The 16,104-nt window shown below is 42.1% G+C and overlaps 2 protein-coding genes across 2 annotated transcripts; both read left to right on the top strand.

Moving 5' to 3' along the window:
• Positions 1-6,040: 6,040 nt before the first annotated feature.
• On the top strand, positions 6,041-9,835 carry LOC143363562 (uncharacterized). Its single transcript, XM_076804129.1, has 3 exons — positions 6,041-6,218; positions 8,510-9,508; positions 9,771-9,835. The coding sequence occupies exons 1-3, from the start codon at positions 6,041-6,043 to the stop codon at positions 9,833-9,835; spliced, it is 1,242 nt and encodes a 413-aa protein (XP_076660244.1).
• On the top strand, positions 9,832-14,313 carry LOC143363561 (uncharacterized). The gene is given in 2 exon segments (XM_076804128.1): positions 9,832-12,361; positions 13,205-14,313. Coding segments are annotated over 2 exon segments (3,618 nt in total). The 3' UTR covers positions 14,293-14,313.
• The last annotated feature ends 1,791 nt before the right edge of the window (positions 14,314-16,104 follow it).

Below are 16,104 nucleotides of genomic sequence, written 5' to 3'. Positions count from 1 at the left end.
ACCTCAGTACGACGGTTGCGGGATCAATATTGTTCGCAATTCGCGCCTAGTCGATCGCGACTACGTCGAATAGTGCCTTCGCATAGGCACTTGCCCGAGCCCTATCCTGGCTCCACGTCTGGGTCCCTTTCTGATGCTTTGATCGTGTTACCGTATCGCGAATTTCCCGAACGAACGTGAGCCGTCGTAGCATACGAGCACTCGTTGCTGACGCAGGAAGTGCCCGAATGACGACACGTACAAGGCGTCGGTCAGACACCCGACCCTGAGGATCGTCTCCGTCGTCACTAGTCAGTGGGTTCGGAGACTATCCGGTATCGGTGGAAAGACGTTAACCGTACTTACTCTGATGACCGTATCGCGAATTTCCCGAACGAACGTGAGCCGTCGTAGCATACGAGCACTCGTTGCTGGCGCAGGAAGTGCCCGAATGACGACACGTACAAGGCGTCGGTCAGACACCCGACCCTGAGGATCGTCTCCGTCGTCACTAGTCAGTGGGTTCGGAGACTATCCGGTATCGGTGGAAAGACGTTAACCGTACTTACTCTGATTACCGTATCGCGAATTTCCCGAACGAACGTGAGAATTGGCTTCCTTTTGTGGAGAATACGGCTCGAGACCGATGCAGTTTCCCTCGTCTCGTTGGAGTTATTATTTAATTAATCGCTACGGCCGATGCTTGCCGCTCGTAGGACTTTATGGATCCGTGTCGTGCGGTTTATACGACACTTCCTCAGTTTGAGGATATCACGAGACGAAGGAACGCAGTCGGTTTGACTGTATCGCCCCTGAGTCGGTTTGACTCGCTCGCTGCGTACCGAACAGCCCGAAATTCCCGAACCCGAACCAACTCGCGACCAGACGTAGAGTGTCCTAATTCTGTCGCGCATCGACCTCATTCGATCCGTATCGCGTGGGGATCGATGCGCGCGCACGCTAATTAGTGGGGGATCCTGCGATCCTTCCTTAAGAGAAGGATGACGGGACGACCAGGGACGTCGTGGTGGGGGTCCGCGTTGCTCATGCGACACGTCGCCCGATCGATACATATCGACATGTAATCGATACGGTTACATGGTATCACGGGCGATTCGGAGACAAGGCGACAAAGTGCACGAAGCCGTGTACTTTCCAGTCGGGAAACGACCTACAGAGTCGCTGATGGCGACAAGCGGCCCTGAGAGGACAGCACGTCGCCTCTTCGTAACCGACGCGACGACGAAGACCCAGTACCTGGTCGATACCGGGGCTGAGGTCAGCGTGTTCCCGCGGGAAAAAGTGACCGGTGCGCGAACGAAATCGAGCTACCTGCTGACCGCGGCGAACGGTTCACTAATTAACACTTAGGGGCACGTAGTGATTAGTGTAGATTTAGGATTACGCCGGGCATTCCCGTGGACGTTTGTTATTGCAGACATTTCGCGACCCATTATTGGTGCGGACTTTTTAGCCCGATTCGGTCTCCTGCCGGACGTTCAGGACCGTCGGTTGATCGACAAAATCACCGGCCTATCGGTAACCGGAACAATACCGACCGGTACGGTCGAATCGGCTCAATGCGTGGCACCGGTGCGGGACAGTGCGGTATACGCGCTGTTAAAACAATTTCAGGGTATCACGCGTCCCTCAGTGTGTAGCAGTGCGGTGAAACACGATGTGAAGCATCACATCGTGACGACACCGGGACCTCCCGTATCGCAGCGACCGCGGCGTCTCACGACGGACCGGCTGAAGGCGGCGAAACGGGAATTCGAGTATATGCTGCAACAGGGCATCACTCGTCCGTCAAAAAGTGCCTGGGCATCGCCGTTACACCTGGTGCCCAAAAAGAATAGTGAGTGGCGTCCGTGCGGGGACTATCGCGCGTTGAACGCTAGGACGGTACTCGACGCGTACCCAGTGCCGCACATTCAAGACTTCGCGCAGAGTTTGCACGGGAAAACGGTTTTTTCGAAAATAGACCTAGTGCGCGCGTACCATCAGATCCCGGTCGCGGAAGCAGACATTCATAAGACCGCGATCACTACGCCGTTCGGGTTATTCGAATTCCCGGTAATGACTTTTGGACTGCGTAACGCCGCGCAAACGTTCCAACGTTTTATGGACGAGGTAGTGCGCGGGTTAGACTTTGTTTATGTTTACATTGACGACGTGCTGGTGGCGTCGGACTCAAAAGAGCAACACCTCGGACACTTGGAACAATTGTTCCAGAGGTTCGCCAAGTTCGGGGTAGTGATAAATTCGGCAAAGTGCGAATTTAGCGTCCCGGAGGTGCCTTTCCTCGGGTTCACGGTCGGCAAAGCAGGGATTTGCCCGTTGGCCGATAAGGTGGAGGCCATCACTCGTTACCCCAAGCCGGTAAACCAAGCCGAACTCAGCAGGTTCCTGGGCATGGTAAACTTTTACCGGCGGTGCATCCCTGGGGCGGCGAACATCCAAGCTCCACTCGTGGCTTGCCTGACATCAGGCAAGAAGAGCGAGCCCGTGGAGTGGACACCGGAGGCAGACGCGGCGTTCACGAGGACGAAGGCGGCTTTGGCAGCTGCAACCACACTAGTGCATCCGTCAGTCAAGGCCAAACTGGCCATGATGGTGGATGCCTCGGACATCGCGTTGGGAGCAGTGCTGCAGCAGTTCCGGCAAGGTACCTGGGAACCGCTTGCTTTCTTTTCTAGGAAGCTGAACCCGGCGCAGCGGAACTACAGCGCGTACGACCGAGAGCTGCTGGCAATGTACGCGGCGGTGAAATATTTCCGCCACGCGGTGGAAGGCAGGAATTTCACCATTTTCACCGACCACAAGCCGCTGACCTTCGCCCTCAGCCAGAAGCCGGAGAAATGCACACCCATTCAGTTCCGCTACCTGAACTACATCGCACAATTCACCACAGATGTGCAGCACGTCAAGGGCGCAGAGAACACCACCGCCGATGCCCTATCGCGCATCGAGGAAGTGGTTGCACCGGTGGATTTTCACGAGCTCGCCGACGCGCAAGGTTCGGACGCCGAGCTGCAGCGGTTGATGGCAGACCCCCGAGGCCTGGTCATCAAGAAGATCCGCCTCCAGCAGCCCAGCGTGGACGTGTACTGCGACATTTCCACCGGCCAGGCACGCCCACTCGTGCCAGCAGCTTTTCGCAGAGCCATCTTTAACAGCCTACACGGTCTGGCACACGCCGGACCCAAGGCAACCGTGAGGCTGGTCACGCAGCGCTTCGTCTGGCCGTCCGTCAAGAAGGATTGCCGCACCTGGGCGCAGACGTGCATGCGGTGCCAACGGGCGAAGGTTTCACGACACGTGTCGACGCCGGTCGGGGAGTTCACAGCTCCCACCGCGCGTTTCGACCACATTCACGTGGACATCGTTGGACCACTGCCGCACTCCAGGGGCTACACGCACTGCGTGACCGTCATCGACCGCTTCTCCAGATGGCCGGAGGCGTTTCCAGTGGCTGACATCAGCGCGGAGACCGTCGCGCGAACGCTGTTCGCGGGCTGGATTTCGCGCTACGGCGTTCCACTGAGGATAACGACGGACCAGGGTCGGCCGTTCGAGTCCGTGCTATTCAAGACATGGGCACGAGCGCTGGGAGCGGAACACCATCGAACGACAGCGTACCACCCACAGGCCAACGGGGCCGTAGAACGTCTTCATCGGCAGCTGAAAGCGGCCATCATGTGCCGCCAGGAGGAAACCTGGTCGGAGGCGCTTCCGGCAGTCCTGCTCGGCATCCGGGCAGCAGTCAAAGAGGACAGCGGGACGACACCAGCAGAAGTGGTCTACGGGGAGACTCTGCGTCTACCCGGCGACCTGATTGCGGGCAACGGCCAGGTGGAGCTATCCGTCTTCGTGGAGCAGCTGCGAGACCACATGAGGTCGCTTAAGCCGGCTCCGAAGGCGCATCACGGTCATCGACGGGTGTTCGTGTTCAAAGACCTCGACACGGCATCGCACGTGTTGGTGCGTCGCGACGCGGTTAAAAAACCGCTACAACCACCGTACGAGGGACCATATTTAGTTTTAAGCCGTAGTGATAAGAACTTTGTACTTAGAATAGGACAACGCGACGTAAACGTTAGCAAGGACAGGCTTAAGCCAGCGTTTCTGGTCAGCGAGAACTAGTGGTACCGAACCATCATGTGCAATACCAGCTAGGGCCTCCCAAAGACAGAGCAATTTTCCTGTCTACCGATAAATATTATGTTTACATCTAAGTTCTTGTTCCTGCAAAGTTTAAATAGTCGTTTGTATATATTTCGTAGTTATAGCACCGTGGATTTATGTATATATGTTATATTTTGTTTTTATATATATAGCGCGATAACCAAAGAGCAGAATTAGCATGTCTGTCTGCGTCTCACCCGCCATTACTGGCGAGGGGGGTGGTGTAGGGAGTATCGTTGACTCCCTAGTGCATCCGCTAGGCGACGCAGCGGGCGCCAATAAATAGGAGCACGACTCTATGTATCTAGGGATTTTCCCCGAGACACGCTCGGCGTCCTCCCTAGGCACCAGTCGCACTGAGTCTGCTGTAGCGTGGCCAGTTGACCACGCGAACATAGCTAGATATATATATAGCATCGATTAATGGCGCGGAGAGGGAAATTTAAATATAAGACGTAATCGCGTATTTCATACATACGTATTTTATTTGGGCGCGATAGTTTAGAGTAGGTAAAGAAAGACCGGGAGAGTTCCATAGAGATCCTTGACGAAATTCGAGTCGGCGAGACTAATTGAGGAATTTAGAGAAAGTCACGCAGCCTCTTAGAGTAGCTTCTCCAATTCTACATAAATTAGGGATAGTCGAAGTCCGGAATCAGTTAAGGACAAGAGGTCGTAAATTCCGAGTCAAGGACCTCTTGGAACTCCCTCGGACCTCTCTCTCGTTCGGTCCCACATGGCCCCACGTCCCTTGTTTTGGCGGGGCTTCACCCTCATGCGTACCCCACTCCCGTGCGTGCGCTATTAAGATCCATCCACTGCCAATCACCATCAAGCAGCAACCGGAAGACGAGTGATCCGACGAATCAACGCCTAGCCAGAAGATCCCAATTTTCCTATTGGCTAAGGAAGCGAGAAGGAAGAAGCTAAAAAAGGGATTCGAAGCTCCAGGACGACAGAACTCATTATAGAACCGAAGGAGTTACATCTCCAAGACTTTCTAAATAAATCTCTAACAATTATTTTCGCCATTTTACTCTGTGTACGAAGTTATTTGTGAACCTCCACGAGCAGAGCGCTTCAGCGCTCCACGGGCACCCGAACCCACACCAAAAGTCCCCATCCCACCACACGGCGACGCAACACTGCCGCCACGTGCAGATACAAATAAAGTTCGTCTTGCCAACATACACGTGCCTAGTTCTTTTACCTGGATGGTAGGCCCCATACCTACAACCTTTTTTAGATAGAGCAGATTTATTAAATAAGTTAAGTAAGATACAATTTTATACTAAATTAGATATGGCAGATCAAGATGTCAAAGAAAAAAAAAATTATTCTGTATCATGATTCTACACATAATACAACTGAATATCTATCTAATGACAACTTGTTAAACTTTATAGTAGCGTTTGAAGATTCCAATAAACGTACTTTTCAATCTTTAAGTTACTTAAATAATCTCGTAGAACCGGGTACAAGACTTTATGAAACTTCTATAAGTAACAATACCAAACGTGTAAGATTAGAATAAATACATTTTTTATCAGTACTAGGGTTTTTTATGGACAACAATTAGTCGGATGGTTCCAGAGAGGTGATACATGACAGATTGCTATAATGCTTAAAACACTAAATTTAGTACTTTTTTATGTAAGTTGATAATCACTTCTCTTTGTTGTTTTCAAACAAGTTATTATTAGTAGGTGTTACTAAAAATTTAAACAACCAACACATTTTCCACACCCAAAACCAAATGTTGTTAGGGTTTTTCGTCCTGAAATTGCACGACTAGTAAATGTTTCTCTCGAAAATATTTCATTAACAAAAGATGGTATTTTAATTTTTTTTTTAATTATTCCAGAGTGGGTTTATGCATGTATCTAAACAACAAGCCAGTTTTTATGAAGAAGATAAACAGTTTCTATCACGTTCTTACACATCAAAAGAGGATTTTATTAGAGAATATAAAAAGCTCTACTGCATAAAGGCAAAAGCTGAAGAACTTTATCTCCTGGTTTTAACTGAACTCGAAGAGGCGATATCAGATGGTAATGTCGATAGCTTAACAAAATTAAGCAACTTCATTGATTACATAAGTGATGCAGAAGATCAAGTAACTTTGAGAGATTATTATGATAATCCTAACAACCCTGTTAAGAGTACTAACTTAGTTATCTTAGCTTGTAAACATAATAAGGTAATGATTTTAGAGTACCTACTTGGCAGTAATAGTCAAATTCTAAGTAATTTATCTATTGGCATCAGAGCAACTACTATATTACCAGATGATGTGGATGAAACATGCCATAATGCATTTTATTATGCTATACGTTCAGGCAATGTTGAACTTCTTGATACACTCATTAATAAATGGCCAGGCAATTATTTTGCTGTTCATTTCAGGGAATTAGATGAAATTCTTTCACGAGCTTATGAGGAATTAAAACTAAAGAATGTACCATTGTCAGAAGCGATAGAAATTTTTGTTGAAAATAAGTTAATAAACCTCCGTTTCTTCTCTAGTACTTCTGGACAAGATCAGAATGTGAAGAGTCATCTTAATAACATAAGAGAGCGGATTGAGTTAGTACTTCAAAATATTAGCTTGTTAAAGGCAGAGTACTCAAACACAGAGAAAGTAGATGAAAAGTTTTTATTCATAGCAAAATTTATTGCACAAAATATTCATATATTAAAACGGCAGTTGAAATCAACCTACGATAGACTGCCTTGGGAAGAAATGGAATTTTGTTTGATCAGTTTTGTTTCTTCTCACATAAAACGACAGGAAATTAATCTATTCTATAATGCCACATTGAATAAAAGTAAAATACTAAACCACTTAGAAAATTTTGCAAAGGAACTTAAAGAAGAAAAAGATACTATAGAAGGTGTGCACATTGGTAAATTTGCTGATCTACCAAAGTTAAAGCGTGAGAGTGTTGTTGCAGAGGTCGTTAGTAATTATCCTCAATTTGGAGAGTTGTATAGCGATTATCAACAAATGAGGGATATTCATTCTTTAGAGAAAATAAGTGATTATATAAAGTTGGCGTTATCAGCTGATCCTAAACAAAGGGAAGGACAGTTAATTATTACAAGGGTTTTACAAGTTATTGGTGAATATTTAAAAAACACTCTAGAATCTCCTAAGTTATCTAGCACTACAAGCGAGCTTCTTCTACTATCATTACCAAGCAACACAAGAGAAGTCATTATAGATTTACGTAATTCACTATCACATGCTTACTCGCTCTCTAAGAGAACAGAGATTGAGGAAAATACAGATGTTAGCTTTTTTATTGGTGTTCAAAATGATACTAAAAGAATCGATAATGTAATTTCTGACATTCTTTACAACAACAAGATTAAAATGATCAGAGTATTGCTAAAAAAAATTACCAGTAGTGAAAGCTTAGATGAGATAAAAGAAGTTGTTGGAATATTTAGTAACGTTGAATTAGATGAAACGATTACAGAGAGTTTTAAACTGATGGAACATGATAAGCTTGAAAAACTCATTAAAGAATTAAGCAATAATATAACTGACAAGACATATTATGAAAAGGAGCTGTTTAATAAAATTGATGACATAATCAATTTTGCAAAAACTAAATCAAAAAATATCGGAACTGATTATGTTACGGGGTTTATATCATTAAAGATCTTAGGTGTTGGTTTGAACGACAATAATATTGACCATAATGTTATTAGGGGAATGAAATTCTTTGCTAATAAAACACTAGAGAATATTCGTTCCCAAATAGAGTCTCACAATCTTAAAGAAATTGCCAAACTATCAATGAAAATTTTTCATAGTGCTAGGTCAAGAATACAGGATGACAACCTTGGTAAAGTAAATAGATTGACTTGTGAGATTTTTTACATTGCTGAACTTGGAACAGGTGACCTTAAATGGATTGAGGAATTAAGAGACAAGTTAAATGAGAAAGGTTCGTTTATTCCTATATATCAACAAAGGAAAGCTTATAATATAACAGAAGAAAAATATAATAACCAGCTTGAACTGAAGTTATCTGAACTGAAAAGTATTTTGAGGAATAACGCATTAAGTGGCAAGTTAATTGAAAAGCTCCCTTCCTACAAGAGGAATAAAAAGTTGCAAGCAGTAGTAGAAATGCTTGTTCTGGATATAATGTCAATCTTAGGTAGATCAGAGAAGCATCTAGAAAACAATCTACTTTTTTTAGATGATAACACTCCTTTATTAACTGGAAAATGTTTGCGTAATCACTTAGCACACGATATACCTTAGTTGATGTATTGTTATCTGATCCCTCGATAGCAGTTATCTTGAACGCTAAAAAACTTATTTCAGAAAATGTAATAAAAAATAAGAGAAAAATTGGCAAGTCGGTAAGAGATGATCCTTCCAAGTTGAAAGATAAATACGATCAAAACCTTATCACTATTACTAATCAGGAAGAAATGTTTGCTGCGTTGGAAGAAGGAAATCTTGAAGACTTAAAGAGTTATCTCAGAAAAGGAGCAGATATCAATGCTAGAAGTATTAACTCATCGACCACATTACATTTTGGTGTTCATGGACCTGGTCTCGAGGTTATAAAATTTATCATTGATCAAAAGTTAGGTGTCAATATTAAAGATGTACATGGTCAAAGTCCACTTCATATTGCTGCTGCACATGGAAGGAAAAATATTGTGGAATTTTTTATAGGAGAAACAGGTGTATATGTTGATGATCTAGATAATAGTGGAAAAACATCACTACATATTGCAGCTGAAAACGGTCACAAAGATGCTGTTGAAATTCTACTAAAAAATAATGCTAATACTAATACCAAAGATATAGCTGGTTATTCACCTTTACACTATGCAATAAAAAACAATCACATTGATGTTGCTAAGATTATGCTGGAAAAAGAAGCGAATGTTGACATCAACGAGACTATGGATGGCTTTACGTCACTACATATAGCTGCAGAAAGTGGTTATCTAGGGCTAGTGAATTTTTTACTGAAAAATGGGGCAAATGTTAATGCAAGAAACGATAAGGAGGGAATGCCATTACATACAGCAGCACTAAATGGCCACCTAGAAGTAGTGAATGCTTTAATTCTCAAAGGAGCCGATGTTAACTCCAGAGTTATAGATGGTTGTACACCATTACACTATGCAATAGAAAACGGTCATGAAAAGATACCTAATATTTTATTGAAGCATGCAGCTAATGTTAATGTTGTTGACAAAACCTATAATAACACACCTTTGCACTACGCAGCAAAAGATGGACATGAGAAAATTGTTAAGTCTTTACTGACAAATAAGGCAAATGCTAATATTGTCACTGTGGAAGGTATAACCCCACTACATTTTGCAGTGCCGAGTGGCTACTTAAAAATAGTTGTTGCTCTTCTTGAGCATGGTGTTAACATTCGCGCTAAAGATAAAAATGATGCTACACCATTACACTATGCAGCAGAGAGTGGTCATAAGGCAGTTGCTGAGCTTTTAATAAAAAATGGAGTAGAAATCAATGATAAAGCCAATAATAATCTAACACCATTACATGTAGCTGTTCGGAAAGGTCACAAAGATATTATTGAACTCCTAATAAGAAATAAAGCTGAAGTTAGAGCTCAAGACATTAAGGGTAGTACACCACTACATGCAGCTGCAATGAATGGTAGCAAAGATATTATTGATCTTCTAATAAAAAATAAAGCTGAAGTTGATGCTAGATCTAATGATGGCATGACGCCATTGCATGTAGCTGCTCTAAGTGGACATAAAGACGCTATTGCTTTTCTAATAAAAAATAAAGCTGAAGTTGATGCTAGATCTAATGATGGCATGACGCCATTGCATGTAGCTGCTCTAAGTGGACATAAAGACGCAATTGCTTTTCTAATTAAAAGTAAAGCTGAAGTCAATACTAGTGCTAATTATGGTATTACACCTTTACATGCGGCTATTGTAGGGGGTCACAAAGATATTGTGAACCTTTTAATAAAAAATGAAGCCAAAGATAATGTGGAAGATGTTGCAGGTAGTACACCATTACATGTAGCTGTGGAAGGAGGTCATAAGGAAATCGTTGGGATTCTTGTAGCAAATAGAGCCAATGTTAATGTTAAGAGTAACAACCTAACACCATTGCTATCTGCTATTAAGCATAACCACAAGGAGATCGTTGAAGTTCTTATAGAAAATGGAGCTAGTGTTAATGCAGAAAGTGGGTAACCTTTAGCAGTAGCAGTGCTCTATGGTTATAGGGATATTATAGAGATTTTGCTAAAAAACAAGGCCCGTATTAATATGAAAGGTCCTGAAGATGCTACACCATTACATTTGGCTGCTAAAAGAGGCCACAAGGAGATAGTAAATGCTCTGATAGCAAGGGGAGCCAATGTTGATGCTATAACTATTGATAGTACAACACCATTATATCTTGCGGCACAAGAAGGCCATGAAGAAGTTGCTGAAATTTTGATAGCAAGCAGGGCTAACGTTAACGTTGTAAATTTTGAAGGTACTCCACTACATATAGCTGCAGGACAGGGCCATGTTAATGTTGTTGAAGTCCTATTAAGTAATGGAGCAAAAGTTACTGTTAAGGACAATAAGAGCAGAACACCTTTAGAATTAGCAGTTGCACATGGTCATTTGCAAGTGGTGAAAATGTTACTGCAATATAAAAAAGTAGATATGAACGCTAAAGGCAACGATGATTGGACGATACTACACATTGCTTCACAAGAAAGTAATTTAGAAATGGTAAAATGTCTAGTAGATGAAAGGGCTAATATTAATGTTAAAAATGCCTCTGGATCAAAGCCTATACATATTGCAGCCAGAGAAGGGTACAAAGACACTGTAAAGTTTTTCCTTAGCAAGGGGTTAAGTGTTAATGAGCTTGGTACAGCTAACCAGACAGTACTGCACTATGCTGCAATGAAAGGTCAGCTAGAAGTTGTAAAATACTTGATAGCACAAGGTGCTGACGTTAATGCTAAAGATACTAATGGCTTAACCCCTATGCATATTGCTGCTAACTTTGGTTATAAAGACGTTATTGAAGTTTTATTAAAAAATGGCGCAATTTATAATGCTGTTGACAAGCTTTATAGAAGACCTATAGAAATGACTAACAACAAAGATGTTATCAATTTATTAGCATCAACTGAAAAATTATTTGAGTCTGTAAAATGTAATAGCTCTTCAGAGGTTGAGAATGACATTAGAGCAGGAGCATTTATTAATGCAAGAAATGCTGATAGTGGAATGTCATTACATTATGCTGCATGGAAAGGCTATGACGGAGTTGTCAAGATTTTATTACAGAATAAAGCCAATCCCAATGTGGTTAGTAGCAAGAGATGTACTCCTATACATTATGCTGCTAAGTTCTCACATTTAAAAATTGTAAAAGCTTTACTGTCCCATGGTGCAGTATATAATGCTGTTTCTGACAGCGGTAAAACACCATCAGACTTCACTGTAGATAGAGATATAACTAGCTTATTTAAATTAATTAGTGAGTCATTTAAAAAAGTTAAAGAACGTAATGCTCAAGTTATTAATGACCTAAATAAGATAAAGGATATTGATACAGTAAAAGCAGTGATGAGTGTTCGTAATAAGGAGAACAAAACGTTAGTAGTTGCTGCAGTACATAGTAACTTTTCAAAGGTCGAGCAGTTGAAGCAGATATCGCAAAGTGGCGTATCCGCTCAGATTGATGCAGCTATAGTGTTCTCGAATCAAGGCAATTACCAAAGAGCCTTAAGTATTTTCAGAAGCGCATTTGAAAGAAGAAAAGAAATACTAGGACCAGATAATCCTGGTACTTTAGATATTCAGACATATATAGCCCAAGTGCTATATAAGCAAGGAATTTACCAAGAAGCTTTAAATATGATTGAAGAGATTTTTCAGAAACAAAAAGAAATGCTGGGTTTAAATGATAAGGACACTTTAAGTACAAGAAGTACAATCGCTTTAGTGCTGCATAGACAGGGGAAAGATGAAAAAGCTTTTAATATTTATCAAGAAGTCTATCAGAGACAAAAGGAAATATTAGGGTCAAATCATTCAGATACCTTAAATACTCAGTTTCACATGGCATTAGTATTAGATAGACAGGGAAAATATGAAGAAGCGTTAAATATCAATAGGGCAGTTTTTGAAAAGAGGAAAGAAACACTAGGTACACATGATCTAGCCACTGTGAGTGTCTGTTTGGAACTATAGCGAAAGGAAAGAGGTATAGGTTGCGATAGAGACAGGTAGAGAATAATAGTGGACTGTATGAAATACTAAATAATGTATTAAGAATAAAGCGGAAAGTATACAAGATAGCGGTGAAGTGCAGAGGTACAAGAAAGCGGAGAATAGATAGTAGTCGGAGATGTAACGCGCAAATCGTGAAGCGCACGATTTGGGAGAGTGAAGTGTCGTGGAGCGCACGAATAAACGAAAGTAAAGCGAGACTGTGATCGAGCGATCGAGCGTGTCTAAAGACCTCGTTTCGCGGTTATCGCGGGTTATTTATACTATGCGTGGCCACCGGCGTCGGAAGGAATAAGGAGTGGGGTTTTTGAAAATGGCAAAGGATTTGGCAGTGTCGAACGTTAGCTAGCGCACGAGGGCAATGCCCTAACGGCCGCTACTGCACAGGAAACAAGGACGGTGGGTGACGGATTTGATATTTTGGATTATGGGAACGGTGGCTCACGCGACAAGTAAACGTTTAGAAGTAAACACAAAGTTTACGTCTGAGTGCGTTCACCCGGTCTCGGCGCCGTGCTCGATCAGCTGGCTATTGTCAACGCCGAGACACGGTCGCACCGAGGCCGCTCGCCTGCGGATTAGGTCGCAAAAACTATGGCACGAGAAATGATGTTTGCGTTACCGAGATTCTCGGTAACGCCTGCAGTGATTTCGAACAGTGTCAAAAATAATATAGCAATGGTACTAGCTAACCAAGGTAAATACGAAGAGTCCTTAAAAATCTATAAAGAGGTTTTTGAAAACAAGAAAATAATTTTAGGTATTAATCATGCTGATACTTTGAGAACGTTACATAACATTGCTGGGGTACTCTTCAGTCAAAATAAATATCATGAAGCCTTGAAAGCTTTTCAAGGGGTTTTAAATATCCAGAAAAAAGCTTTACAACAAAATCACCCAGAAACCTTGAATACTCAATGCAACATAGCAAATGTACTTTTTGCTCAAGGCAAATGGATCAGCGCACTTAAATTCTACAGAGAAAGTTTTGATCAAAGAAAAGCTGTTTTTGGACCAAGTCATCCGAGTGTTGTAGATATTTTAAAAAAGATAGAATCAATTAATATTAGATTTAAGCTTGAGGGTAGCAAAGCATCAGAGGTTCTCCAGCATCTGCAAAAAGATATCAACATTGCTGCTAGTAAAGGTAATATACAAGCTGTTCAGCGTTTATTAAAAAATGGAGCTGATGCCAATGATAAAGTTATTGATGGAAGAACACCATTACATTATGCCGTTAGCAATGGGCAGATGGGTATTGTGAACATCTTACTAAAAAACGGAGCTGCTGTCACTCTAGTTACTAATAAAGGCAATACACCATTACACACTGCTACTTCCAAAGGTTACAGAGAAATTGTTGAGGTTCTGTTACAACATATCAGTCGTGATAAATTAATTGACTTTATTAATGCTAGAACAACTTCTGGTGGTACTACATCACTTCATGTTGCGGCTAAAAATGGCTTCTTAGAAGTTGTAAAATCTTTATTAAAACATGGTGCAACTTACAACATTGAGAATAAAGAAGGCAAAACACCTATTAATCTTTCCAAAGATCAGAAAGTTGCTGACTTCCTGAAATTAGTTGAAGAATTGTTTGAAGATACAAAAAAAGGTAATGTTGAAATTATCAACAAGTTAAGGGTAGTAAAGCAAGATGAATTTTTAGCTGTAACCAGCGCCCGTAATAATCAAGGGAATACATTATTGCAAGTTGCTATAGCTAATGGACATAAGAATGTTGCGAGTAAACTGTTAAAAATGCTGAAGGAGCCAGATCAAAATTTAAAAGACGTCAATACAGAAAGTGGAGTTAAAAGTTTGAAACTTTCAATAATACTATGAAATATTTATACATAACCTAAGTTAATGTTATATTATACTTAAATTAGTTACAATATCTGAGGTTTAGCAAGCCATAGAGTCAAATTAAGGAAAAGTAGATATAGAAAAAAGCACAAATTTTGGTATATGGGCTACTTTGTAACGGTCCACGCCTCGTGCGGGAAGCGCTGCGAGGCGTGCGAGCCCTCCCCGGATTGGCTCAGCGGCCAGGGTTCTTTGGGGAGGGAGGATAAGGTCACTAAATAAGAAACGCTAATTTATAGAGAAAGAAACGAAAATACTTTATTTATGTACTCCGGTCGCCTGGGTTCCCGGACGGTCCGGCGACGGGTTCGCGGTGGCAACCTGCTTCTCCACCGGCCTGGGTATAGGAGAACAAAAGAAAAACAGAATTGTGAGCGTGGACGCCCGGTACGGACAACTAGAATGAATGCAATTATAACGACGCGAACTTAGCCTAACTGATACGCGGGGCATCGGTATCCCCGGACGCGAATCGAACGAACGCAGTGAACTTAACCTAATTTATTCGCGGGGCGTCGGCACCTCCTGTCTCGGTACGGTTCGCGGTGGTCCGGAGTGTCACGGCGAGGAACCGGAGTTTTCCTCGATACGGTACGCGGCGCGGTACGCGTGAAGCGCGGGGCGAGCCGTGCTCGCTGGTGTGGTGTTTGGTTCGGGCGCTCTCGGCGCGGTCCCGAATTCTCCCGACTCCTAAATGCTGTTTACATTTAAAAAGCTGTTTCACCGATGTTTTTCCTATCGATGTCGAGTGTGAAACTAGAACTTTTAAGGAATTTAAACGTGATATAGAACAAAACAACAATTTATTAATACCATTCGTGCCGTCCGTACCATACTTTGACGAGTGGAAAGGCCTACGAAAATAAAAATACGGTACTCCCTTTCGGAACCCTCGATTTCGAACAATGTAGGACATAAATAATTTTTAGGTCATTATGGATAAGAATTCTCCATAGAGTTTTCCATATACATTTTTTCGTATAGCAAGGCAAAAATTAAAAAATTGCGGACAGGTAAGACCGGCGAAGGACGCGGCGTTCGACGATGCAGGTAGCTATAATTGCAAGTGCACCGACTGATCGACCGATATTCACCGGCAGGCTTCGAAAAACCAATCTCTTTTGTACTATGAATCGCATTAACCTTTACTGTACACTCGGAATGCACAACACCCTAACAACAGTTTAGGTAAAATATGTAAATGTCCTTCCCCGTGCTCTTTTTTTCACTACGAGAAAATATTAATTTTAGGACAGACGCTGTCGACCCTCACTTCAATATAATATCCAGCAACTTAATTGACACAAAATAATAAATAGTTCGATAAATAATTTTGAGGCTTCCCGAATTAAAAAACGGAATTTCAAACAGGAAGAATCGTAAAATGTGGCCATATTTGTTCAAATTTTTTAACACTTGAGTCGATGGTAAAATTTGCAAAACAAAGACATTAGTAATATTTTTGCATTAACAAATCACATTCGAATATAAAATGATAAATTATTTAAAAAGAACAGTCTTTTGCGATGATGATTAAAAAAAGAAAATATTTTTATCTTTAATAATAACTATGGTATAAAATGTGTCGTGGAGGCAGTTTTCGTAAAACTCATCCAAAATAGCAAACTTTGATGGTCTGTATCCTTTAAACAATTTCCAAGATTACAAAATGATGGCTCAATCCCCCCCCCCCTCCCATTTTCTCTCGGACTACAACATATTTCAATTTCATCCAAATTCGAAACATGGTCCCAAAAAAATTATTTAATTCACATGGAATGATTCCCT

Source organism: Halictus rubicundus, unplaced genomic scaffold (genome assembly GCF_050948215.1).
Source record: "Halictus rubicundus isolate RS-2024b unplaced genomic scaffold, iyHalRubi1_principal scaffold0059, whole genome shotgun sequence".
In the NCBI taxonomy this organism is placed as follows: domain Eukaryota; kingdom Metazoa; phylum Arthropoda; class Insecta; order Hymenoptera; family Halictidae; genus Halictus; species Halictus rubicundus.
Note: the sequence above shows the minus strand (reverse complement) of the source record. Positions and strands in the feature narration are given on the sequence as shown.

What these genes read in the sequence shown, in the direction of transcription:
- LOC143363562 (XM_076804129.1), top strand. Translation starts at nt 6,041, where the DNA reads ATGCATGTATCTAAACAACAAGCCAGTTTTTATGAAGAAGATAAACAG. An exon ending in CGAAGAGGCGATATCAGATG is followed by an intron (nt 6,219 to 8,509) that starts GTAATGTCGATA and finishes AACTTATTTCAG; the next exon opens with AAAATGTAATAAAAAATAAG. An exon ending in TAATATTGTCACTGTGGAAG is followed by an intron (nt 9,509 to 9,770) that starts GTATAACCCCAC and finishes ACTCCTAATAAG; the next exon opens with AAATAAAGCTGAAGTTAGAG.